The 26,430-nt window shown below is 47.7% G+C and overlaps 3 protein-coding genes across 8 annotated transcripts in view; 2 read left to right on the forward strand and 1 right to left on the reverse strand.

Annotated features, from left to right (window-relative positions):
• Positions 1–2: 2 nt before the first annotated feature.
• Positions 3–1,192, forward strand: TAF10 (TATA-box binding protein associated factor 10; the record flags this gene model as incomplete). The annotated part of the gene is made up of 5 exons (XM_024756980.1): positions 3–36; positions 176–330; positions 571–635; positions 724–838; positions 1,022–1,192. Coding segments are annotated over 5 exons (459 nt in total), but the record flags the coding sequence as incomplete, so codon positions are not given.
• Positions 1,161–9,266, reverse strand: ILK (integrin linked kinase). 3 transcript variants are annotated; one of them, XM_024757015.1, is made up of 13 exons: positions 9,066–9,266; positions 7,114–7,296; positions 3,830–3,995; positions 3,552–3,647; positions 3,268–3,364; positions 3,086–3,169; positions 2,889–2,974; positions 2,646–2,755; positions 2,408–2,535; positions 2,195–2,316; positions 1,996–2,095; positions 1,757–1,887; positions 1,161–1,573 (listed from the first exon to the last, which is right to left on the reverse strand). In XM_024757015.1, exons 1-13 carry the CDS (start codon positions 9,068–9,070, stop codon positions 1,424–1,426), a joined length of 1,458 nt encoding a protein of 485 aa, XP_024612783.1. In that variant the 5' UTR covers positions 9,071–9,266; the 3' UTR covers positions 1,161–1,423. The 3 variants fall into 3 exon arrangements, with proteins under 3 accessions (XP_024612783.1, XP_024612784.1, XP_024612785.1); XM_024757016.1 differs by lacking the exon at positions 9,066–9,266 and adding an exon at positions 7,679–7,789; XM_024757017.1 differs by lacking the exon at positions 9,066–9,266 and adding an exon at positions 7,679–7,775 and having other exon boundaries at positions 7,114–7,248.
• Positions 7,797–26,430, forward strand: part of RRP8 (ribosomal RNA processing 8) — a 24,041-nt gene continuing 5,407 nt past the window's right edge. The window contains exons 1-8 of one of the 4 annotated variants that reach the window (XR_003004807.1): positions 7,797–8,091; positions 9,293–9,662; positions 9,866–10,319; positions 10,410–10,539; positions 10,698–10,804; positions 10,889–10,985; positions 11,214–11,329; positions 19,170–20,516. Coding sequence is in view for 3 of the 4 variants with exons in the window: in XM_024757018.1 (XP_024612786.1) it covers positions 7,993–8,091; positions 9,293–9,662; positions 9,866–10,319; positions 10,410–10,539; positions 10,698–10,804; positions 10,889–10,985; positions 11,214–11,329; positions 19,170–19,203 (1,407 nt within the window). In the remaining variant the exon portion in view is untranslated. Of the gene's footprint in view, positions 8,092–9,292; positions 9,663–9,865; positions 10,320–10,409; positions 10,540–10,697; positions 10,805–10,888; positions 10,986–11,213; positions 21,790–26,430 lie in introns of those variants that run through there. The other 3 variants (XM_024757018.1, XM_024757019.1, XM_024757020.1) reach the window with 3 other exon arrangements.

A 26,430-nucleotide genomic window follows, 5' to 3' on the forward strand; every position in this document is an offset into this window, starting at 1 on the left:
CGCGGGCCGGGGAGCCGGCCGAGCGGCGCGGAGCGGGTGAGGGCCGGGACGGGTGAGGGCGAGGGCCGCGCCTTGGGCTGGCCCCAGCGGCGGGTGAGGGCAGAGGGTTAAGGCGGACCTAGCTGGGCCCCCGCGCCTCCCACCTCCGTGTCTCAGTTTGCTGGTTCTCCTCCAGCTCCGGTGACGGCGGGCGGCGCGGCGCCCCCGGAGGGGGCCATGTCTAACGGGGTTTACGTGCTGCCAAGCGCGGCCAACGGAGACGTGAAGCCGGTGGTGTCCAGCACGCCTCTGGTGGACTTCCTGATGCAGCTGGAGGATTACACGCCTACGGTGGGCTTCCCGCCTGAACAGGCTGCTGGCCCGCTGTCACGTCAGCTTCTGCCACGCCGCCTGTATTTGCAGCGTCCTCTTGCGTTTACTCCCCTACTAGCTCTTGTGATTTATCCCTTCTGCCCACCCAAATGAGGAGCTTCCTGGTAGCCAGGCTTGCCCTCCATTTCCCTTACCCTCCCACTCTCAGCCCCACAGTACACAGGGCTAACACTGACAGTCGTCTGATTGACTTCTCAGATCCCCGATGCAGTGACTGGTTACTACTTGAACCGTGCTGGCTTTGAGGCCTCGGATCCACGCATGTGAGTAAACTCCGGGCAGGTTAGAGCCTTGGGTGCTTGTGTGGAGTTTGTTGTCCACCTCCTTCTCACACCATCTTTTTCTCTCTAGAATTCGGCTCATCTCCCTAGCTGCCCAGAAATTCATCTCAGATATTGCCAACGATGCCCTACAGCACTGCAAAATGAAGGGCACAGCCTCTGGCAGTTCCCGAAGCAAGAGCAAGGTGTGAGGCGAGGCTCGTTGAGTCAGTTATTACCTCCTACAGCAGCAGAGGCTTAAATTATACTGAAACCCCTTTGAGGGAAACTAAGCCCTAGGGGAGGTGAAAGACCTACTCAGGGTCACCCACCTGGGATTGAACTCTGGAATTCCTGTGTTCAGTTGGTGCTCTTCCCTTTTCCCTCAGGACCGCAAGTACACTCTAACCATGGAGGACTTGACCCCTGCCCTCAGCGAGTATGGCATCAATGTGAAGAAGCCGCACTACTTCACCTGAGCCACCCAATCTAAATGTACTTGTCCATCCCCTTGTCCCCACACCAGCCTGTTTTCATAATAAACTTTATTGTGACAGGCAGGGCTGATCCCTCCCGTGCTGGGAGACACCGTGTGGCAAGTGACAAAAGCTTTAAGCCCATTCCCTTTTTGGGCCACAGTGGTAGGGATGGGGGCAGGGGATGGGCCCCATGGCTGGGGTAGTACCATGACTAGAGGCAGGGGAGGCAACCAGAGGCCTGCTGCTTTGGGGAGGTGCGCTCCCCTAACCGTGTCCTGACACCTCTGGAGTTCAGACAAGGACTTTCCAGCCCTACTTGTCCTGCATCTTCTCCAGGATAGGCACAATCATGTCAAACTTGGGCCGCTTAGCAGGGTCTTCATTCATGCAGATCTTCATGAGTTTACATACATGGGGGGAAATGCCTGGTGGGATGGTAGGCCGAAGGCCTTCCAGTGCCACCTGCAAGCACAAGGAAAAACAACGTGGGTCTCAGAACTTGAGTCTCATGTGGGGAGCGGCCTCTAGCCCTCAGGACAGGATTCTGTATATTTGAACAAATGTAGGAAGAGCCCAGCCCCACTACAATTATTGTCACTACCACCACCATTCCCCCAACACAAGTATATCCAGTTGTGCTCTCACCTTCATTCCAATTTCCATGTTGGAGAGGTCAGCAAAGGGTACCTCCCGTGTCACCAGTTCCCACAGAAGCACTGCAAAACTCCACATGTCTGCTGAGCGTCTGTTTGTGTCTTCAGGCTTCTTTTGCAGAGCTGGAGGGACAGGACTTAACTGTTCCAGCTGCCTATCCTGTCTCTGCTTCCCTTCCATTACTACTGAGCTGCCCCTTCTCTGCCTCCCAATATAATGCACTCACTCACCTTCAGGGGCCACCCAGGCAGGTGCATACATGCGTCCGGGGCACTGGAAGGAGAACTTGACGTCGGCCATACTGATTCGAGCAGTCATGTCCTCATCAATCTGAGGAGGAGAAGATAGTTGTGTGGAAGGAGGTAAGTCCTATTCTAGATAGGGAAAGGGCTTCTGGGGCCTGGGCCGGGAGCGAAGTTGTGACCTCACCATTACACTACGACTGTTGAGTGCATGTCGTGGGATGAGGGGCTCTAGCGTGTGTAGAAAGGCCATGCCCCTTGCCATGTCCAGCGCAAACTTCACAGCCTGGCTCTGGTCCACAACGAAATCTAAAAGAGAAGGCAAGAGTTAAATAGTTTGGAGAGGCTTACACTTCTCTCCCCTCCCCCGCCACGACGAGATTTGGCATCCCCTACTCACTGGTGCCTTCGTGTAGCACATTGTACAGGGATCCATATGGCATCCAGTGTGTGATGAGGGTGGGGTGAGGAGCAGGTGGGGACTGACAGGCACCGAGCACTGGGAGCACATTCGGGTGGGAGAAAATCCTGGAAGAGGGAGAGAGTGTCCCTGGCTGAGACCCAGCATAAAAGATCTCCCTCTGGGTGCTGGGCAGGGTTCCTTGGAACCCAGGCTTCCAGTTTAGGCCTTGCCGCACCTGAGCCGGGGACACTCCTCGTTGAAGTCCCTACTCTTCCTTGTACTCCAGTCTCGAACCTTCAGCATCTTCACGACGATGTCATTCCCCTGCCAGCGGCCCTTCCATAGCTGAGGGACAGATATGGGTTAGAAGGCTTTAACTAAGGCCACTGCTTTCCTGCCCACTAACTGGAGGAAAAACTTAAAATGAGTGCAGAGCAGGTAATGTGTCGGGGGGTGGGAGGGCAAGGGCAGGGGTCACCTCTCCAGAGTGATTCTCATTGAGCTTCGCCAGGAAGTTGAGCTGTTTGAAGTCAATGCCGGAGTGTTTGTTCAGAGTCCCATTTCCTGAGAGTACGGGCAGGTCAGGTACTTCCCTCTAACCACCCTCCCTCTCACCCAGCCCCAGGAGCCCAGGCTTATTCTCTATCACCACCCCTCCCCTCACAACTGACTCACGGGGCCGAGTGCGGGTAGTCCCCTTCCAGAATGTGTCCTTGTATGGAATACGGTTCAGATTCTGGCCCATCTTCTCTGCCCGCTCTAGGGAAGAGAGACAAACATTCTTGGCCTCAGCTGTTGTGTGGTGGGAGGAGATAGGTTGAAACATGATAAGACACGAGCGGTGGGTGGGGACAGACCTCGGAGAAGCTCTCTCAAGGGTGCCTTGGCTTTGTCCACAGGCATCTCTCCATACTTGTTACAGATGCTGACAAGGGCCCCATTAGCCACGAGGTCCTGTAATTAAAAGGTGGCTGTGATGAGGGCAGTCACAACCAACCATCAATGTAGATGCAGTACAAACCCTGTGAATGTCGAGAGTACTGGGCAGTACTCATAGGATGGGTTGAGGGTCCTAGAATCTCCCACTCAAGCTCAGACTTTGCTTCCCACCCATCCCAGAACTCTGGGCCTGAGTACTCACCTCTGCCACCTGATCTTGGCCCCAAAAACAGGCATAGTGCAGGGGCACATTCCCATGCTCATTCACTGCATTGATGTCAGCTTTGTACTGCAGCAGCTGGTCCCCATGGCCAAACGGAAAGAGGCAGAAGGTACAGTCAGTCCCAAATGAGAGATGTGTGTTGAGGCATGCAAGGAGGGAGAAGAGTATACATACTTTCTATGGTATGTTATAGTGCCTATGGCTGACTTCCAGGCAGGTACGTCAAGTAGATGACAGAGGCAGGGGTTCATACGTACCTTCTGTACAATATCACGGTGCCCATGACTGGCTGCCAGGTGCAGAGGGGTGTCATCCCCACGGTTCATCACATTGATTCGTGCCCCGCGCATGATCAGCATCTCGACCACAGCAGATCGGCCTTCTCGGCAGGCCCAGTGCAAGGGGGAGAAGCCATGATCGTCCCTTTGAGGAAGGGGCAATGGTCATTGATCTGGAGGTGGGATGGGGGCAAAGGCTTTGATACAAAAAAAAACTGATAGTCACTCTTCATACTCTCCCTGAGAAACTTTACCTCTAGGACTTTGATTCTCATTCATGCCAGCAACTCCCAAAGCTGTCCAATTCAGACCTTCCCTTGAGCTTCAAACCCAACCAACCACTACCTGAAATCCCAACAAATCCACATGGTTCATTGTCTCCATCACCAACTCCCACTAGCCTTTCTTCCCTGGCATGCCCTCATTACATGGTAACATTCTGCATCTGGTTTCCTTTGCACCCCTTTTGCAACATCTGTTGGTCCTTTCTATTTTCCGCTGCATCTGGCACATCCCCCTACTACGGTACTTGTCACACTGGATTGTAAAAATCTGTTAGTGGCCTGTCTTGTCTATTAGACTGTAAGCTTCTTGAGAGAAAGGAGTGACGGCAGCTGTTCAGTGCACGTTAATGGGAAGGAGGAGTAGGTTTGAAAAGGAAAGCCGCAGCTCATGGGAGAGGAAGCAAGCTTACTGATTGGTTCTGATACTGAAATTAAGATCTAAAAAGGGAATGGAATTAAAATGATGGTTTGGAAGGGTTTATAATGAAAAGGAGAAATGCTTTTGATAAGTCATTCATGATGAAGTAGATACCACCACATAAGACAGGATTCCTCTACTCAAGCAATCCTGGGCACAGAAAACAAGAAAATGAGAATGGCTTCTTTAGAAAGAAAGCTACACCTGACTTTTTTCTTTTCTCAAGAACTTGTATTTTATAAAGTAAAAGAAATGTACAAAAAACAAAAACAAACAAAAAAAACCCAACTGTGTGGAAGCTAGGCCGGCCTGACAGCCTGGGGCCATAAAAGGAAATTCCCTCCAGTCCTGGGCTGCAGATCCAAGGGGCGGAGCAGGGGGGCAGTCCGTGGTCTGGGCCGGCAGCCTCGGGATGCCTTAGTGCTGCGGTCACTTCCCGTGTGCGGGCTCTGGGCGGGGCCTGGACCCGCCACCGCGGGCCACCCAGATGTCCACACAGCCAATGTGGGTGGTGGGTGTGGCCTTTAACTTAGATTTCCCTCCACAGCTGCCCTCTTCTGCTCCCAAAGATAGCCAAAACCTTTCCTGGGAGGTGGGTCTTCCCTTTCCTCTTCCTAAAGCAATCACCACCCCCTGCCTATCCGTCAGTTTTGCATCCCAGCTCTTTAATTTGTGCCCCAGCTTATCAGCCTCTGGCAGTCTGTAGCCCCAGAGCAGGCCAGAGCCTGAGAGCAAGAGCAAGAGTATAGGCACAAGGGTTCTGCCCACTGTCAGGCCGCCGGTCACCTCAGAACCTGAACTTTAGTCCTGAAGAGGCCAGCAGGAAGTTCACCCTCACTTCATATCCAGCATATAGCCAGTTGGGCCCTATCTACTCAAACCAGCACCAGTTACGCTAATGCCACCCCTTCACCTTTTGGCTGCTGAGTCTTCCTAGATGCCAGGCTCACTGGACAACCTCACCTGACCCGTTATAACCCCACCAACAAAATACTAACTGCGCTCGCTGTCTTTATCAGAGCACCCTTTGAAGAATTATATGAAAAACGGAAGGAGTGACTGCGAATTATGGAGAAATAGCATAGAGCCTAATGGAAACCTGTAAAGCCTGGATGAAGATGACAGGTGATCCTTACCTCTCAAACCTAAAAAATAAAATCTTCCCAACCTCAAAAACTAAAATTTTAAAATAAAATTAAAATCCACCATCCTGAATCAACATCACTACTGCTTTTCTTGTCCTCCTTTCTCAGCCAGCCTTAAAGAACTTGTCTACATTCACTTTCTCTACCTCCCATTCAACCTGTCACAGGGCTGCTGCCTTGAAGGCAAGCATTATGTCTGATTCTGGACCTCTAGCACCCAGCACAGAAGTTCAGTATAGTTCTTTAAATGAAGGAACCTAGTCTAGTTTCTTCACCTGTTTTCCTCTGAAACAGCCCTCACAGAGATCATCAAATATATAATTAATTGTAAATTCAGTGGTTACTTTAAAGTGCTCAAGTTCTTTGACCTCTCAGCAGTCTATAGTACCGTTGACCACTCCCCTTTTGTTGAAACATTCACTTCTCCAAGCCTTACTAGCATATTTTCCTGTTTCTCCTTCAACCTCCAGTTGCTCCTTTTTGGTCTTGTAGGTTTCTCATCCCCTCTGTTTCACACCCTCCTCTTCAGGTGCCACCTACATGCTAATATCTCCCAAATCTGTCTCCAAGTCATATCGCTCTCTTGAAATCCAACAGCCTACTCAACATTTCCACTTCACTGTACTGTCACTTTAACATGTCCAGAGTGGAACTCATCACCCTTCAGTCTTGTCCATGTCAGTAAAAGGAACCACCATCTACCCAAGTGCCCAAGCCAGAACCCTGGTCATCATCTTTGACCTTCCTCACTTCCCACACCAAGTCTCACCAATTCTTTATCCTAAAGATTTCAGGAATTTGATCATTTTTTTCTTTTTTACCTGCCCCAATTCCAGTACAAGCTATCACCACTTCTGCTGCCACTCTTCACATCACCACCTGCTCTTCACAAAGCATCCAAGATGACACTTAACAAATGGACAGTCTCATCATATCATTACATGGCTTTAAACCCTTGTTCTTGGAATAAATGCATTATTATAGTCTAAATATTGTTGCATGATCTGGCTGACCCTTGCAGACCTTTCCAATCTTATCTCCTGTCGTTCTCCGCTTGTACCCAGTGCTTCAGCCCACAGAAGCCCACAGAGGTCTTCTATCCTCTAGCCATATGGAACTCCGGACAATTTCTGGGCACCCTCTTCTGGGTGTCTTGCCCCCTAGCTTTTGCCCATGCAGTTTACTGAGGCTAGAAAAGTTCTCTGCAGCCTCTGCCTGTGAAATTCTTATTCAGTCCAGATTCAGCTCAAACAACAGCTTCCTGTGTGGAGACCCTCTGCCCCGCTGACTGGCTGTGCTTAGCCCTCATCACACTGGATAGGAAAGTCAGCAGCCCGCACCAGACGTGAGCACCCCACATCAAGGAGAGGAGCATGTCTTTACCCTTCCTCTCCCCCACCAGCCACCTCAGCTCACCCCTGGTTGAGGTCGTTCTCCGTGTTGTCCAGCCACAGGCGGACGGCAACCGCATTGCCCTCCCGGCACTGAGTGAAAATGTCGTCCATAGCAGCGTCCCGGCGCTGAGTCCCCTCGATTGGGAAAGCGTGGGGACTGTAGAAGGATCCAGGGAAGGGGGGGGGTGAGCCCCAAGCCTTGTCCCTTAAAGGAGAGAAGTGTTTGTGTTGGGGTGGGGGTCTGCGTCCCCGGCTACTGGAGGTCTGTGAAGGGGTTAGGGGGGCAGCGGGATGATCCCGTACTGTGTCCCCTGGGCGCGAGGGAAAGGCGGGTCGGGCGAAGTAGGGGGTGATTAAGAGGCAGTACCTCCCGAAGGGATGTCAGAGAGCAAGCACAGAGACCCTACCCGCGGACAGAGCTGGGGGGAGGGGGGAGTTTAGGCGCCCTATACCCTGGGGGAGGGGATCGGAGGTCCTTCCCGGGGATGGCCTTCGTTCCCCACTCAGAACGGAGTAGGCGGAGTGAGGGGTGACCGCCTGGTAGAGCTCGAGACTTGGGGAGGGGGCACGGGTGCTCCCACACTCACCGGGACTCGGGCTGGAGGAGCCTTCTCCGGGGAACTCCCGTCCGGCCGCGCCCGCCGCCCGGCCCCGCCCCTGGCCCTCTCTGGCTAGCGCGGGCCTCCTTCCCCCAGCCCTCCAGCCCGCCTTCCTTGACCTTCTAGCCCACCAGTGTCTAAACTCGATGGTTTTCGGCGCTGAGCCGGCTGCTCTAGCCGCCTTAGCCTTCACTCTTTGGTTTCCGGCCCTGTGTTGGAGGCTCTGAGCGCTTTGACTCCTGGAGACTGGCTGGGCACGTGGAGAGGCTGGTGGACCGCGCGACCTCGTTCTCCCCAACCCCATGTTCGAGGAGCCGGAGTGGGCCGAGGAGGCCCCGGTAGTCGCGGACCTCGGGTCTGTAGCCTTACGGCCTCGGACCACGGCCGACTCGCAAATCAAGGTGAGTGGACCCGCAGGGGCACTCGGAACGGACCCCGCTGGATCCCAGAGATGGGGCGCGCCGCATGTGTATTAGGGGGAGGGGGGCGCCTGCGACCGCCCGAAAATCCCGGAACTTCCGAAAGAAAGTGACGTTGGAACTGAGAGAGACTTGGTGAGTAGAAGTTAGTGAAGCAAAGAGGGTTTCTTGGAAGGAAAAGCACGTGCAGAGACCCTGGTGTGAGAGAGCACGTTCTGCTAGGGTCACACACCTACACAGAAATAATCTGTGTAGTTGGAACGGAGAGAGTGAGAGGGGGTGCTGTAGAAATTGGAGAGCTAGATTAGAAGCTTTGCATACGGTAAAGATAGAGAGAAGCCAGTGGAGTGTTTTAGCAGAGGAATGATTTCTTCAGATTTGCATTTTGAAAAGGTCCTTGGGTGCTGTGTGGAGACTGGAGAGAGCAAGAGTGAACGACGTTGAAGGGTTGTCAGTACTACCTTTCAAAGGGAGGTGGTGCTGAGGGGAGCTCCAAGATAAGTGCCTGGCTTAGGACCACCCAGTAGGACTTCAACCTAGAATGGCCTCCCAGACAGCAGACCTTCTCCTTTAAGCTTTTGCCGATGTGAGGGCTGCTGCACTTGCTCAGGCTCTTTCTACACTTCGGTCAGCCTCCAACATGGAATCTGTCCGCTTTATTCCCTCCTCTTCAACCCCTCAACCCATTGCTGTAGTCTGTGCCACTGGCCTCTGTCTACAGCTTGTCCTTTTCAGTTTGTTCTCTACACTACAACTATTAAAGGAGGCACCTTTAATACACACACGTGTGATCCCGTTACTCTTGTTTTCAGAAACCTTCCTAACTTTTATAAAAAGGTATTAGTTAGAGGTAGAAGCCTGAGCGTGAGGGTTGGAACTCCTGGTCCCTGGCCTTGATCTTGTAGCTTGGAAGGAAAATCACGTGCAGAGAACGTTTCTCTGGGGAAGCCCATTACCTCATCTGCACAATGAAGAAAGTGGGGTGGATGATTTCTCTGCCCTCCTTGGGATGGCGACTTGAAAGTTCTTCAGGGTCTGGCAGTCTTCATGACAAGTTAAGTTGACTGGGAATAATCCATATGCCTCTAACCAGTGTCTGAATGAGGTCCCCATCTCTCCTTTCTTATTCTCCAGGCCCCATCCATTCTCCTCGCCCCTGCTCTCATACCTTGTTTTCCCCCAGGGCTCCAAGCACCGCCAGCTCTTGGCCACATTACGGGCCCTGGAGGCAGCATCTCTTCCCCAGCAGCCCCCGAGTCTGCCTGGCAGTGACGAGGAGGACGAGGAGGAGGTGGTGCAAAGAAAGAAGAAACTCCCAAAAAAGGTCTTGTTTGCCAGCACTTCTCCTGAAGTAAAGAAGAAAAGGAAGAAGAAACGTCAAAAACAGGGCCCACCTAGCAGTGACTCCAAGGAAGAGGAAGTGGAAAAGAAGAAGTGCCACAAAGGGGCTCTTCTTGGCAATGACTTTGCTGCAGAAGAGAAAAGAAAGAGGAAATGCCAGAAACAGGACCCTTCAAATCCTGCCCAGCCCCTGGACAATGTTGACCAAACTGGTATTAGTGCATGTGGGACAGGGAGGGGGGATCGGCTGATCCTAAATATGACAGAGGTTATCTGCCACCACTAGGTTTGGGGTTAGGGAATAAGAAGTACTTTCATCTAGGCCACAACCTCTGTCTCAGGTTTAGTCTCTTGCTAAGCCTCTGAATTCAGGGGATATTGCCCCAAATATGCCTTCCCATCTCACTCCCTGCAGGTTCCAAAGCCTGGAATTCTAGTGCTGCGAATGACTCCACCAAGCCAAGCCCTGAGACCCCTTGCTCTAATCCTCCGCATACCTTGAGTCGCAAGCAGTGGCGGAACCGGCAGAAGAACAAGCGTAGACAGAAGAACAAGTTTCGGCTTCCTCAGGCGCCAGAGCAGGCCCCAGCCACAGCCGCCGCAGAGGAGACAGAGGTGCCTCCTGCCCCCAGTCCAGACAGCCATGGAGCCCGGGCGGAGGCTCTGCGAGCCCGCATGGCCCAGCGGCTGGATGGTGCCCGGTTCCGCTACCTCAATGAACAGCTGTACTCAGGGCCCAGCAGTGCTGCGCAGCGCCTCTTCCAGGAAGACCCTGAGGCCTTTCTCCTCTACCACCGTGGCTTCCAGAGCCAAGTCAAGAAGTGGCCACTGCAGCCAGTGGACCGCATTGCCAGGGATCTTCACCAGCGGTGAGTGGGAGTTGGGCATTGTGAGAAGCGAGGTGTGTCAGTCACGGGCTCAGACCAGACCAGTGAGCTGTTCCTGCCTTCCACTTCCAGGCCTGCGTCCCTGGTGGTGGCTGACTTTGGCTGTGGGGACTGCCGCCTGGCTTCAAGTATCCGGAACCCTGTGCACTGCTTCGACTTGGCCTCTCTGGACCCCCGGGTCACTGTGTGTGACATGGCCCAGGTAAACCCCACTCCTTCCACGTATCTGGCCTGTGCCCTAGGCCCAAACTTCATGGGCTAATCTCTAACATGCCCTCTCTGCCCGGCACCCCTAGCACTCGGTGCTGGCTTTCTCCTCCCCGTAGTGTGTACTTCATACAATACTCTCACCCTCCATAGGTGCCTCTGGAGGATGAATCTGTAGACGTGGCTGTGTTCTGCCTTTCACTGATGGGAACCAACATCAGAGACTTCCTAGAGGAGGCAAATCGAGTGCTGAAGCCAGGGTAGGAGTCCCCAGGAAACAGATGCATGCATATGTGCACATGCGTGTGTCTGTGCATTTACCCAGAACTTTCCATCCTTTTCAGGGGTCTCTTGAAAGTGGCTGAGGTCAGCAGCCGCTTTGGAGATGTTCGGACCTTTCTGGGGGCTGTCACCAAACTGGGCTTCAAGGTCATCTCCAAGGTGAGGGCCCCAAGAAGTCTGTCTGTATTTTTGTCACATGTGTGGCCCTTCAGGGTAGTAGTGGTGTTCAGGATGGAGGTCATAATCAGACACAGATGTTTGCTCCTTGAAGGCATGACTTGTGGGAGAGCCCTGGGAAGCTTTCTGGGCAGGGACGGGATGTGGACGGAGGTGGTTTGAGGAGCTGGGGTGAGGATTTAGAGCTCACTGGGTCTTTTCTGTCCCTAGGACCTGACCAACAGCCACTTCTTCTTGTTTGACTTTCAAAAGACTGGGCCTCCTCGGGTCGGGCCCAAGGCTCAACTCTCAGGCCTGAAGCTCCAGCCTTGTCTCTACAAGCGCAGGTGACCTCTGGACCCCCCTTGAAAGGGGAGGCAAGTCTTAAACTCCAGGCTCAGTACTCTGAAGTACTCAGGCTGTGACCCGGGGCCTGGTACCACCCTTACTCCATCCCAAGAACAAGATGTAATGAAACCCCTGGCTCAGCCCTGCTCTAATGAAGGCTTCTTGGTTCCAGGAAGCATGAAGTCATTTGGGCTAGCTAAAGAATAAGGAGTTACTGTGAGAACGCAGGAGTATCTGGGAATTGTGGATGCGCCCTTAGTGTCATGGAAACGACATGGTTTGGAATTCAATGCATCTCTGGGTGTGGCTCCTCTTTCCATCTCTCAGGAGCCACGTGGGCTTTCTGTCCTAGCATCTCCACTCTCCTCTATTGTCCTTTTCCTGTTTGCGCATCAGCTCCTTCTGCTTACCCATAGCTTCTACAGCTTTGGTCTGCCCAGGCCTTGAAGGCCTGGGGCAGGCATTGCTTCTTGGCTCTGGGGCAGCTGGTAGCCCACCAGCATCCTGGCTGAGCACGTCAGTCTGGGCTTCTAGGTCAGGATGGTTTGATTGTCCCTGTACTGAGTGCTTCTTTCCCCTGATCCTTATCTCCATCTTTGGAGCCGTATGGCCCAAACTACTCCTAGTATCTGTTGTCCCATAGGGCCCTGGTGTGTGTCTGGCTGAGGGCACAAATTTTGGAATCAGGTAGGCCTGCCACTGATTGCTGAGTCTTTTAATCTTTGAATGTCGTATTACTCATTTGGAAGATGGTAGGATTCTTGTCTCATGGGATTGTTGTGTGCTGTGGGTTAATGAGGAAATCTGTAGCTAGGGCTGGGTGCACAGGTGGTGCACGATAGACTGTAGCTGTGGCTGATGTGTGTCGTAAGCATTACTGCTTTCTAAAGACCTTCTCCAGGCAGGGTTAGGGGCTGAAGAGTAAAGAATGGACTTGTTGACTGAGGAAGACTCTGGGAGAGCTCAAGGTAGGCCTTTCAACAGGCTTATTTTATAGGATTTTTAGAGATTCTTGACAGATTGTGAGCTGTTCTTGGAGGGGGGGTGGTGCAGGAGCTGGGCCTCTTCATAAATCACAGCTGATTGATGCTATTTGGGGTGGAGATTGGGCTGTTCATTGGCAGAAGGGTCTGTCTGTTGTTTCTGCCTTGTAGTGGGCCCAAATCAGCATGTCTTAGGAAAGCTATAGGCAGGGAAGGCTAGTGCTGGGAGAAGATGAACTGGGATGATAGGTCCTTGGCCCCTTCCAGAAGGCATCTGCCATGGGCCCAGGTATAAAGATATAGCCTGTTCTACCTATTTCAAAGAACAAGAACTGAGAGTGACCACTGGGACACAGGTTCCAGGGCTCTGAGCCAGTTGGGTGCCTCCAGTAAGGTGGGTGTTTTGAGGCAGGCTGTGTAGGCCAGAGAGCATGTTTGGAGACTGGGCTGTGAACCGTCCAGCAGCTACTGCTCAGTACCTTTGTATGTGCTTCTCTCTGCTGAATACTCATCTGATCAGCAGAGTCTTACTCATCCTTCCAAACAGCCTAGTTGTTTCCTACTCCGTTACTCCCAAAGCAGAACTAACTTCCTCATCCGCACTCCCAAAGCACTACGTGAAGAGTGCAATTTCAGCATTTAAATACTGTGTGGCAGTTGCTTTGTGCATTAGGCTGCAGTCTTCTCGACTCTTTATCTTTGTATTCCTGAGCTGGTCACTTGAGATCCATCTAAGGAGGTGATAAGGATGACAGGGTCCAGTTGAGTGGGACCGATGAGAAGCAGGGGTGTTGCAGGAGCCCAGGTTCGGGCACATGATGAGGGCACTGTGAACTAGTGACGGCGGAATAGGCGGAGGCGGTTGGGAGAACTTCAGTGAGTAGAACTGGTGGGACATTGCGGCTTGGTGAGAGAAAGGAATCTGAAGCAAGTCTTGGGTTTCTGGCTTGAGCAACTGGTTGGGCTGGTGACGCCATTCAAAAGGTTGGGTTTTTGGTACCTTGATGTTCACTTGGAAGTGGGACAGAAACTCAGCAGCCGGAGGAGGTAACTCAAGTCATAGGAATAGATAAGGTATCCAAAGTAAGAGAACGAGAAGAGAAAGTGGCTTGGAATAGAACTCTCAGGAGCATTTAATGGATGAGTAAAGGAAAATGAACCAATAAAGGGGACAAGAAGAGAAGGTGGGGCCAGAGATGGAGGAGTAAAACCAGGAGAATGAATTTCTTAATGTGGAAGGAGTGGGGAGGTTTTCGGCCGACAGGTGCCGTTGAAAGGTCTATTAAGATGAGAGAGAGGTCAGGTCGCAGCAGGGAGAGGATTGCTGCATAGTGTTGAGGGCCTGGGGTTTGAATTTATAGTGGTATTATTCATGAATTTATAGTGAGCCCAATGCTGTGGTTCTCTCTACGTACTCAGGAATCTAGGTGTAGCTGTGGAAAAAATGAGTACTGAGGGATCATCCAGAGTTGGAAACTTGCCATGCAATTGAAATAAACGAGCAAAGGAATTTCAGACCGTTCGTAAGTAAGTGATTGCTATGCTGGACCATGGAATTTGGTAGAACAGGTGAGTGGAGTAAAGACAGGAGTAGGTTGTTGCATTGGGGGTAACTGAACAAGTAACCTAGAAGGATGGGAGACTGTGGTCAGAAACTGGAATGCCTGAATAATTCATATTGGAAGCAGAGCAGCTCCAGGCAATGGCTAAGTTTAGAGTGTAGGTATAGGGGTGAGTGCCTGAGAGGTGTGCAAGGGAGGTTGCCCGGAGATTGGTTAATGCATGGAGGCCTCAGGTATTGAGAGAGGTTCTGCGTGGACTTTGAAGGTCTCCAGTATGATGGTAGACATAAGCGTGGAACAGGTGCCAACCTCTTGAAGAAGGGGGCAGATCCAGGAGATCTGCAAAGAGTAGGAGAGGCGGGATAGCGTGAATTTCAAAGGGACAGAGGGTTCACACAGCCTACTAGAGAGACTTCCATCTTGGGGGTGAGGTGAGGCTGGTGAGTGGAGCTGGCTACCAGGCAGCCAAGACAAAATACCCTGACAGTCCTCTCCAGCTTGGTAGGATTCACTGGGGATTGTTGGGGAGACAACTGTTGTGGCAGCTCCATGGGACAGGAGTCTCCTGGGATAACAGGGACGGAGGCAAGCCATAAAGTCTAAGGGATGTTTTGGAGTAGCAGGGCATCTGTCTCACTGTAGTGCACACATCGCCTTTTTATAGGCGATAAATCTCTGTTTCCCAAGTGTTATTTATATTCCTAGATCTTGATTAATTTTCCCTGCTTTATTATCATGCTCAGCAGGACAGCTGGGGTCTGCCTTCCTCCCTCTTTTGCTTTCCTCCTTTACTTAAAATTTGGATTCTTTCTTTGCCTGTTCTGGCTCCAGCCACCTACATGAACATCTTTCTGGGTCTCACTCAGGATCCCAGCTCCCCTAACTCAGCCAAGCCTCCATCTGCGTTTCTATCAATTCTGAAAGCAGGACTTTCCTGAGTCTGGGTCCCCCCGGCTCCATCGTCAGCTTCAGGACGAGCTGTTCTTCAAGTCCATGCCTGGGCTTCAGTGTCTAATGTTAAGAGCCTAGACTGAAGAGAGAATAATATATATTTCTTTAAGAAATAACAGCATGCCAGCTGTTTAAGGAACAGTGAGATCAGTTTAAGGAACAATTGGAGAACAGAATGAAGGAGTGCAGTCATAGTAAGAAGTAAACAAGAGTGGGAAAGAGTGTAATTGGAGATTCCACTGGGAGCATTTGGGAAGCCTGAGGTATTTATTCCTAAAGCCAAGAAATGGTGAACGTGGAATCTGACTCCTGCCCTGGAAATGCGGAGGGCAAACAGAGATTCATTAACTGTTTCAGGGGTGGAGCCAGGGGAGTGCTGCTGCTTTTGCATTGGGCTGTGTTCCGAGAATTTGCCGTGGTAAGCCATGCATGAGTGTATCCTTTGCACCTTGCAGGAGAGGGAAGTGTCAGCTGGTCTTGAGTCCTGTCCGGTAGGACCATTTGAAGAGGCAAGGAGACCTTAGCACAAAGAAGCTAGGAGTGTGCCATGTGGGCTGAGGAGGGAGTCTCAGGAAACCGCCCAGAATAAAGCTGCATCCACCAAGGTAAAGGGGACTGCAGAAAAGACACAGCACGATGCTCCCTTTAAATATCTAGCAGGCCCGTGGGGCACAGAAACACCCAGTCAAGCAAGCACTGTTTTATCCCCTTCCTCTCTACAGTTGGGCCCAGAGCAGTCAGCAGCTCTTAGGTGGAGAGGAAGTGAGAAGAGCAGAGAGCATCCAGACCATTCCTCCCTTCCCCAGTGCAGGCTCCTTGACTTAAGTGGGACAGAGCTGGGAGGCGAAAATAGTTAAAGCTACAATAGGTGCAAATTATTTATTGTAACGTAGGATTAGACGTTGCAATCATCTGAGACTGGCTTTGTATCTGAAACTGATTCTAAGACATCTGTGAACTAAGAATGAGCTGAAAAGTCACAGGCTTGCTGCAGCTTTTCTCTAAATGAAAAAGCGTTGGAGGGGTGGTGAGAGACGAGAATAAAGTTGGGTTTGGCTAGCAGTCTGTGCTTATGCTTCCTCAGCATCCCTTTTAGAGGCTTATTGCCCCTGCAGTCATCGGGGTGCTCCAGCTTTTGTTCCTGTAACACTGTTCTAAGGGAGCACAGTTCCCGAAGAAGCAACATGGTCTTGGCAGAGACACAGCTCGGCTCCAGTCACTCAACCACTTACGTAATTTCACGAAGCCCTTTACAGATTCTCACAGAGACCTCTAATTACGTTGTCCTCCATCCCTGGTGACCTCCCAGGTTGTCCACCTGGTTCTAGGACATTCGACTACTGCAGTAACCACCTTACTGGTCCAGTTGCTTCCACTCCTGTCCCCAGAGCAATTCATTTTCCACTCAGCCAAGTGAGCTTTTTAAAATGTAAGTCAGATATGTCACCTCTCTGCTGAAAATCCTTCAGGGGATTCACAGTGCTCTGAGAACAAAAGGCAAACTCCTTCCCAGGCCCTATGTGATCTTGCCCGGGCCTCCCTCTCCAACTGCACCTTAACCCACTGCTTCCACACGACACTGCAGCCACACAGGTTTTCTTTCCATTCCTCAAGTGTTCCAAGCCATTTCTACTTCTGGGTCGTTACATTTGCCACTCCATCTTCTCAGGATACTTTTCCCTGGTGAGTTCATTTTCATCTTCCAGATCTTCACACCAGCATCACCTTTTCCTCTGTGGAAAAACCGGGCTAGATGCTCACCAAAATGTCCTTTTCCTGGACACACAGTTAAATTACATTTCCCAGCACCTTGCATCAAGGTGGGGCTGTGTGCATCGTCCTCCCCAGTGGAAAGGGAGCAGAAATGACGTTTCACTACCAGACCAAGACAGTTCAAGAGTGGACGAGCCTTCTCCGTGTTCTCCACCCCCTCCTCTGCCTTCCAGGGTGACCTTGAAGCACGTGTTTTGAAGATGGAGTCAGAGCATAGAAGGACTCTGGATATTTAAGTCCCTGCTTAGAGGAGAATTGCTTGATCGAGAATATCCACACTTCTTTGAACAAGGAATAACCTCTGTTGCATTAGTGTTTAGCATGATATGCCCTGGCTAATATAGCTTCTCTGGCCACCCTGTCCACCTTGTCTTGATCACAGAACCCTTTCTGTTTCCTTCAGGGTGCTTCAGACATTTAATTAGCTTACCAGATGCCGGTCAACACTTCCCCAGTCCTATGAATTGGACTCCTAACTGGGGAAAAAAATGCTCACATGAGGAAGTTGAGATACTGATTTTATCAGTTTATCAGTTACATTTTGATTGTGACAAAAGAAAAGCAACAACAAAAAAAGGAAATCCCCCTAAAGAATATCTTAAACAAATTAGATTTTTCTTCTTCTAAAACTAGAAACCTGATGGTTGGTGGTTGTTGGCATTGGTTCAGGAATTCAAGGATGTTAGCAGTTAGGTCTGTGTGACTCTTGATCCTCATGGTCACAAGATGATGTGTTTTGATTAAGCAGAGACACCCTACTTACTATTACCCTTCTCAGGAGTCTCACAGGTAGCCACAGCCCCTATCTTTTTGGCCTTACTTCAAGGGTCCTTCTACATTGTTAGTACTCTGGTGTAAATATGTTCCATTTATTCCCTATAACATGGCTGAGACCAATCTGAAATATTACTATTTTAAATATATTTGTCTCCCCCGCCCCTTCCCACATCTCAGTGGCCTGTCAGCAACTCATCCAATTCAAAGCTGTTCTCCCTGCAGCTCAGTGGGGTGGGTAAACCTTCATGGTCTGTTTTTTTCACTCATTCTCTACCTCCTCTGTCACTTCTAGGACTGGGATGGGGGAAGGCATGTTAGAGGCACAAAGGCTAAACTTGGATTTAGTTTAGCTTCATCAGTGTGTTCTACTAAGACAGGCATTTAAATGTTGGCTCAGTGTGTGAGGTATTGGGGTTCTCTGGAGTCCCGCCATGACACTTGCGCACTAACTGGTTTTGGTTCCCTCCTTCCAATACTCAGCCCACACTCCCCCTTGGCTCTTCAGCTCCTGACACTGACAGAGTATGCACAGCGTCCTAGTGCTGAAGTCCCTCACCCTGGCAGGCAACCCTCCTGGGAGAGGCTCCAACAAATACCTTAGGAGTGGTTACCTTTTTGGGAGCTCCCGGGAAACTCATGCATGTTTGTCCTGCCAAACAGCAGAAGTGCAGCCCCGCCGGCAGCTGACTCCCCTTGCCCTGTCCCAGCTAGCCTGACTCTGACCTCTCCATATCTCTCTCTCTGGCTCCAGACCCTCACAAGTGACTCAGGTTACTTTCTCCCAAGAAGCCTCTGCCCCAGGCTCCACCCCAGTGGCCATATGGAGCCGGGTCTATAAGTTTCTGCGTGTAGCAAGCGTCTTGCTAGAGAATGTAATGCTGAATGAATATAAGGCCTCTCCCTCTCCTGGAAACATGAAATGACTATAAGCGGTTGTGTTGGAGCCCTTCTCGCTTGATTTAGGGTGGAGGGGACAGCGCTGCTTCTTTACCTTTCGGGGAGAACTTCTCTCTATTCCTAAAAATTCCCGTCAATGAAGCTTGCATTTCTAACTTCATGTACAATAGGAAGGTTGGTGGGCCCTGGATCGGCTTCATTACCTTAGAGTAAATTCTATGTAGGTATATCTAGCACCCTTATTTAACATCTTCTTACTTGTGCAAGTATTCTTGTAAAATGTGAACTGTTTTCATGCATGTGCTTTATTTATAGAGTATTGTCAACAAATCTTGTCTTCTTTTTTTCCATCACTCAACTGTGTTTTTAATATTCATCTATGTTATCAATCAGGGCCCACTCAGGAAAACAGAAACCATACTAAGTGTTTCAAATAGAGGGCATTTAATGCAGAGAATTGATTACAAGTGATAGAGGCTGAGACAAAAGAAGATGCTTGATGTAATTAAGAATTAAGAACTGGAGAAATCAGATAATGTCCTAAGGCCTGGGAAAACAAAAGGGAAGAAGGGAAATAATTACCAGAAGCTAGGAGCTCAGAAAAGGGGCCACTTTTAACGGGTCAGTACTCAGATCTTCATGGGGAGGCTCCCTCCACATACCTGGTGCTTGGACTTCTGAGGAAGGAAATGGCCTTGAGGGTGAGGGGGCAAGGTCTGACTGTTGTCTGACTGCCAGGGGGGGAGCTGATCTGCTGCTGGTGTCTCAGAAGTGTAGCAAAGCTGCTGCTGAGTGCAAAAGAAGCTAGTAGCCAGAGACAACTGTCTGCAGCTGAAATACTGTGACAGCAACTGGAAAACAGAAATGAAGACTCTCCCCCCATGTTTCATTTTCAGTTTCCCTCTATGGCATCCCTTTGGCAGAACCTAATGGAACCACCTGCCAGTGGATTCTGGGAAATACACTCTGCAGAGTCACAGCTGCAACAACACAACTCCAGAGGGTGTGTACGTGGGGGCTGAGAGGGAGGTGTGCTGCCGAGGGAGATATGGAGAGTGTAGAAGCCAAAAGAAAATAGGTAAATAGCCAGTCTATTCCATGTAGCTGCTCATGCATCTAGATTGTTGCTTCCGTCAGCTGTGAAGTACTCCATAATATGCATCCACCATAGTAAACTTATATATTGGCCTGGTTGCCTCAAATTCTTTGCCATCTGGAGAAATTAAAATCCTTGCAGCTAGCGTTCTGCGTACAAAATAAGTGCCCCCGACTAGATGCACTCATTTGAGATTTGGGAGGTAAGGGTCATCTTCCTGCCGCTTGGCTGTTATTGCTGGAGGCAGGTGTAAGCGCTGGGCTTTCTGCAGCAGCGTCCCGCCGAAGCCAGGGACAAAATAGGGTGCCTGCTGTAAGGGCGAAAGGTCAGCATATTCTGGAAGTTCAGTAGGTAAAATAAATCTGCTCTGTACAAATTTGGCTTTAATAAGATGGTTAAGAAGAAAAATTATTGGAAGGGTGTCAATACGTTACTCAGAGAACTAATGGAAAGTCCAGGGAGTGAGGCTTAGAGGACAGACAGGAGCCAGGGGAGGATGAACAGGTGCAAAATCTAAGGTCAACTTTAGTCAGTCTGGTTAGGATGGCACTGCTGTCACCATTGCTACTTGACTTTACTCTCACTGTTCTGGGTACATAGATTGATGCTGAGAATTGAGATAATCCTCCTCTATGTTCATGGCGCTGTATTAGGACCGGCTCAGAAAGGCCCCTCTCCTGTTCTTTATTTTGTTTGTTTACTTTATTCCTGATTCATACTTCTGCTCCTCTTGTACCCCACAATGTGTTTGTTGTGTGCCCCTGGACACCTGTGTATCTTTGGCAAAATAGATGGTGGTTTTGGTATATGCATGCTGTGGCAGAGACTTGCCAGCTGTTCCTTGCACCCATTTTCTTCTTCCTGGGAAATTAGCTGTACTCTTTCCCAGCTTCCCTTAGTCTTAAGTCTGGCCATGTGATTGAATCTAGCCAATTGGATGGTAGTGGAACCAAGATGTGTTACCTCTGTGACTTGGGTCCTCAAATTTTCCTATGCACAGTCCCCCATGTTATTTCCACTTTGGCCTTTGAGCATATGACCTTGAAAGCTACACGTTGAAGATGACGGAGCCAAAAGGTGGAAGGAGCCTGAACGACACTTAGAGGAGAGCCACCCACCAATTAAGAACATCTGTTTTGGATTTCACGTGAGTGAAAAAGAAACCTCTATCTTCTTGAGCCATTATACCCTTGGTTTGTTGTTACAGCGACTAGTAATCTTTTTTTGAAATCCCTTTTAATTGAACACATCAGAAAAGTAAACAAAACACACACCCATACAGAAAAGTAAACAAAAATGTTAAGCCTAATGGTTTATCACAAGGCCGGTACCTGTGTATGCGCCACCTAGACTAAGAAACAGAAGGCTGTCAACACCCAGAAGCCTCTTTTATGTCACCTCCCAACTTTCTTCTCTTGACTTTGCCAAGTTACCGCCATCCTAACTTTCATGACATTGATTTCCTTGCTTCTCTTTATAGTCTTACCAGTTGAGCATCCATACCTAAATTGTATATATTTCCATGTGTATGGCTTCTTCCCATCCCATGGATGGGATTCATCCATGTGTTGAGTGCAGCTGAATTTCATTCATTTTTATTTCTGTAGAAATATATCCCATTCTGTGAAGAAACCACAGTTTATTGATTGATTCAACTGTTGATGTACATTTGAGTTATGTATCCATCAGAATGGGCTGGATCATGCTACAGGAAACAAAAACCCAAAATATCAATGGCTTAACCCCACAAAAGATAATTTTTTACTATTGCTGTAGGTTGGCAGGGACTCTGTTCGTAGTCACTAAGGTAGTCAAGCTAATGAAACTCCACTGCAATACATGCTTCCGTAATCACTCGGCGAGAAAAGGGAACAAGACAGATCACACCCTGGCACCAAAAGCTTCACCCTGGAAGTGACACATGTCCTCTTTGCCCCGTTTAATTGGCCAAAACAAGTCTCATTGCCATATATACCTCCTGTCCAAGCCTACCGTGTACCCAGAAGGAAGAGAAACAGAATGTGAACTGCCTAATGATTAGTTTGTGGTTCCTACAGACAATGCTGCTGTGAGCAGTCTCGCAAGTGCCTCCTGTGCGTGTGCACATGCTTCCTTTGGGAATATAACTAGGAGAAAACTGGTCAGAAAGTATGTATATCCTCAACTTTAATACTTAATGCCAGACTGTTTACAAAGTTTTCAATTTATACTCCCTTCACCAGGGAAATGAGTGTTCACTTCATCCACGTGAGAATTCACTTTATTCCATATCTTTGCTACCTTGTGGCATTGTCCCCCAGCTCCAGTATATGTGTTATGTTATGTCCTTTGGTTTAACTTTTCATTTCCCTAATTACTAATGGGATTGACCTTTTCATATACTGACTGCTTGAAAATCCTCTTCGATCAAGTGCCTGTTGAAGTCTCTTGCCCATTTTTTCTAATGGATTGTCTTTTCTTTGTTGATTTTGTATTTTATACACACACACACACACACACACACACACACACACACACACGTAATCCCTTCTGGTTATATGTACTGCATGTATCTTCTCCCATTCTGTGGTTTGCTTTTTCACTCTCTCAATGGGTGTTTATTGATGAACAGAAGTTTAATGTAGCCTGGTTTATCGATTGTTCATGGTTAATGCTGTGTGTGCCTATTTAAAGAATCATTCCTACCCCAAAATGATGAAGATATCTTACTAACTTATCTTCTGGATGTGTTAGTATTTTGCTTTCCGTAGTTCTACAACCCATGTGCAACTGATTTTTCTGTGTGGTTAGAATAGGAGCCAAGTTGAATTTTATTTCCATCTAGATATCCAATTAATACAAAACTGTTCATTGAAAAAAAAATTTTCCTCTTACTCTCTACCTTTCCATATTTTTCTATTAAGTGCGAGTTTGTTTCTGGACACCCTAATCCATTCCTTGGTCTGTACGTCTATCTTCACAGCAGTACCTCACTGTTTTAACTACAGTAGCTTTCTAATAGGTCTTAGTATGTGGTACAGCAAGTCCCACACGTTTTTCATCTCCAGAAGGACTATTGTTGGACCTTTGCATTTCCATGATTGTCAAGTTCCCTGAACACCCTGATGGGATTTTCTTATGCTGGATCAGTTTGGTGCGAATTGATACATTTGTAATACTGAGGCTTCCAAATCTGTGGTCTGTGTGCTCCATTTCATTAATTGCTGTCAATAATGTTTTATAGATTTATGTGCAAAGTTCTTCTTGCACATCTTTTGTTATATTTATTCCTAGGTATTTACTGTTTCTTTTTTAAACGTCTTGCAAGTGGGATCTTTAGAAATTTCATTTTCTCCTTGCTTTTATATAGAAATATAACCAATTTTTGTGTGTTGACCATGGAGCAGCACCCTTGCTAAATAACCTCACTTACTAACTAATAATTTATCTGTATTCTTTTATGCTCTACATATATTATACTCATATCGTCTCTGAACATCATATCAGTTTGTTTCACCCTTTCTAATTCTATATCATTTATTCTTATCCATGCTATACTCCACTGGCCAGGAGATCCATCACTATGTTCAAGAAGAGTGATGTTGGTGGAAGTCTGAATCATTGTCATACTTGAAGGAAAAGATTTCAGTATTTTGTCATTGAGTGTGGTATTTGAAGTGAGATTCTGATTAATGGCTGTCAGATCAGTAATGTGCTCTACTTGCTATTACTTGTATCATGAATTGGATTTTGAATTTTGTCAAATCCTGCTTCTGAACTGAGATGATCATATATTTTTAAAAATTCTGTCAGTGTAGCAAGTAAAAGATTTATTTCCATATGTGAAATCAACCTTGAGTTTTTGGAATAAAATCAGCTTAGTTGATTATACCTTTTTTATATATTGATGAAATCAGTTTAATAATACTTTGTATAGGACTTTTTAATCTGTGCTCATGAGTGAACATAAGTGATATCTTCCTATAAATCTTCCTTTTCCCACTCAGCACAGTGCTTTTAAGTTCTCTTCGTGTTGCTATATGTACCTATAACGCACTTTAACCTCTGCTTCACATGCTCTAATGGCTTCCCATCTCATTCATAATATAGCCCAGAGTTCTTACTATAACCGAAAAGCCCCTTGTATTATCTGGATTCCAATTATCTCTCTAACACTCGCCCCCTTCATACACACCTTTTCAGCCACACTGTCCACTTTGCTAATTATTGAATATTCTAGGCATGCCCCTGCCTCAGGGCCATTGTACTATTTCATCTACCTGGAATATATTTTCACAGTTATCTTTATGGCCTACTTCCACACTATATTTGGATTCTGTTCAAATGTCAGTCTATCAGGTAATCCCTCTCTCTAGCCAGTACTTTTTTTTTTTTAAGCCAGTACTTTCTGCTGCCTTGTGTTTCTTCAAGGGACTAATCACCACCTTTTAAATTACATATTTATTTGTTTATATAGTTATTATGTATTTCCTCACACTAGAATGTAAATTCCAAGAGAGTAGGGACTTATCTGTTTTATTTAATACTGTATCCCTGGGATCTAGTACATACTTGCATCTGACATCTGTTTAGTGTTCCAACATGTATTTGTTTAGAACATTTAACATAGCCATTCCTCTAAAGACATTTAGATTATCCAAATCCTTGTGACTACAAAAAAATGGGGGAAAGGATTTTCTTATAAATGTTCTCTTAAATGTATGCAGTGTATATATGAGTCTTGGTTCCAGATTTTGAGTTACTTTGTCAGGCCAGTTACGCCACAATTAACAACTATAAAATCTGAGCAAAATACAAACAAAAAACAATATTTGAAGGCCCTGGAAAGTGAACAAAAGCAGGCAGAAAGCAGAGGAGAATTTACCCATGAAAGACTTTAGCTGCAGTGGGTAAGAATTGTGATTTTTGTGGTCTTTCTGTCTGAAGGTTTTCCTTCCCCACCCCATTTTCCAGCCCCACCCTATCCCCCAGTTCCAAACACAGAAAACCACAGCCTTACTCACTCAAAACAGCAGAGGACAGAGTTCAAGGCTGGTAAAAATGCTGGAAATTTAAGAGCAGAAATCCTGGAAGAGAGAGTGGTATAAGGGGTGAAACCAAAATTTGGACAAACTCAACCCAAATCTTTGGATGACTACTAAATTACACATGCAAAGGGGAGACTCAGTGGGACCTAGCAAAAATAGCTGGTAGAATCCAGTGTGGAGTCTATCTTCGAATGACAGAAATGCACTGGAGTGAGATATGCAAATTTGCTGCTTTTTTTTGCCTGAATACATTTCCTCAATTCATGCCCAGCTTGGGTGGCAGCTGAAGTGTCAGAAGACGGGGTTTGGCAGTGGAGAGCAGCTGGAAATTTAAAAGGAAAATCCCAGAAGCAAAAGCACTATAGAGGAGATGAACCCCCAAAATCTGTCCAAGTCTTTGGCCAGTGACTGACCTATGTAAATGCAGGTGAGATGCTCTGAGGCTAGGCTGAAAAAGCAGCTGCTAGAAGCCAAAAGAACTAAGTAGATATGTCAACTGTTGTATGCACAACATAGGAAATATAAAATTTGCATTTTGAGGCCCCCCCCATCCCAAAATTCCTTCATAACAACACGAACAGCAAATCTTCAGAACATAACAGAATGAAAATTTCCATTTGGTTCTTTCTTGTAGTTTCTGTTTCTACAAAATATTCACAATATCCAGTTTTCAACCAAAATTACGAGACATGCAAATAAATAGGAAATTATAGCCCTATTATAATTATAAAAATACGAAATTATAAACAGTAATTTATACTCAAGGGAAAAGACACTCAATAGAAACGGACTCTAGTGGGCTCAGATATTGGATTAAGTCGTCACAGAGTTCAAAGTAGCTGTTATTAATGTGTCCAAATAATAAAATGAAAATATGGATAAGAAATTCAAGGAAAATATGGCCTCAGCGAATATACAGATGGAGAACCTTGCCAGAACATAGAAACTACAAGAAAGAATGAAATGGAAATTCTAGAACAGAAAAATATAAATAACTAAAGGGGAAAAAAAAAAAAGGATAATACGAAGTACTTGATTTGTACAACAGAGAAAATAGGCTGAAAAAATTGATGGGGCCTGTGGGATTATAACAAAAGGTCTGACATTGTGTCATTGAAGTCCCAGAAGAAGATGAGAAGGATTTAGCTGAGAAACCACTTGATGAAAAATATCCAGAAACTTCCCAAGTTTGGTAAGAAATCCATATGGATTCAAGAAGCAAGTGAACCCCAAACAGAATAAACATGAAGAAATCCATTTAAAACATATATAATTAAACTTACGAAAACTAAATAAAAAGAAAAAATTTGAAACAACTAAAGAAGAATGACACCTTACCTAAAGGGGAAAAACAATTTGAATGACAGCAGAGTTCTTATCAGAAACCATGGAAGCTATAGGGGAGTGGCACAATTTTTCTCAGATTTTGAAATAAAAGAACTGTTAACACAGAAACTTATACCCAGGGCTTCCCTGGTGGCGCAGTTGTTGAGAGTCCGCCTGCCGATGCGGGGGACGCGGGTTCGTGCCCCGGTCCGGGAGGATCCCACATGCCGCGGAGCGGATGGGCCCGTGAGCCATGGCCGCTGGGCCTGCGCGTCCGGAGCCTGTGCTCCGCAATGGGAGAGGCCACGACAGTGAGAGGCCCACATACTGCAAAAAAAAAAAAAAAGAAACTTATACCCAGTGAAAATAGAATATCCTTTAGGAGTGAAGGGGAAATTTGGATATTCTCAGATGAAGGGTAACTGGGGGAATTTGTCACCAGCAGACCTACCCTAAAAGAATAGCTAAAAGAAGTTCTCCAGATAGAAAGGGAATGATAAAAGAAGAAGTCTTAGAACATCAGGAAGGATGAAAGGGCACAGATATATGTGTAAACAAACATGTATGCATGTACAGCTAGCTTTCTTTCTCTTGAGTTCTCTGAATTGTGTTTGATGGTTGAAGCAAAGTTTGTAACATTGATGTGGTTCTAAATGTATTAAGACAATTACATTATAAACAGGGAAGGATAAAGGGAGTAAGGTTTCA

The sequence above is a fragment of the Neophocaena asiaeorientalis genome, unplaced genomic scaffold, assembly GCF_003031525.2.
Source record: "Neophocaena asiaeorientalis asiaeorientalis breed wild unplaced genomic scaffold, Neophocaena_asiaeorientalis_V1.1 scaffold504, whole genome shotgun sequence".
In the NCBI taxonomy this organism is placed as follows: Eukaryota; Metazoa; Chordata; class Mammalia; order Artiodactyla; family Phocoenidae; genus Neophocaena; species Neophocaena asiaeorientalis.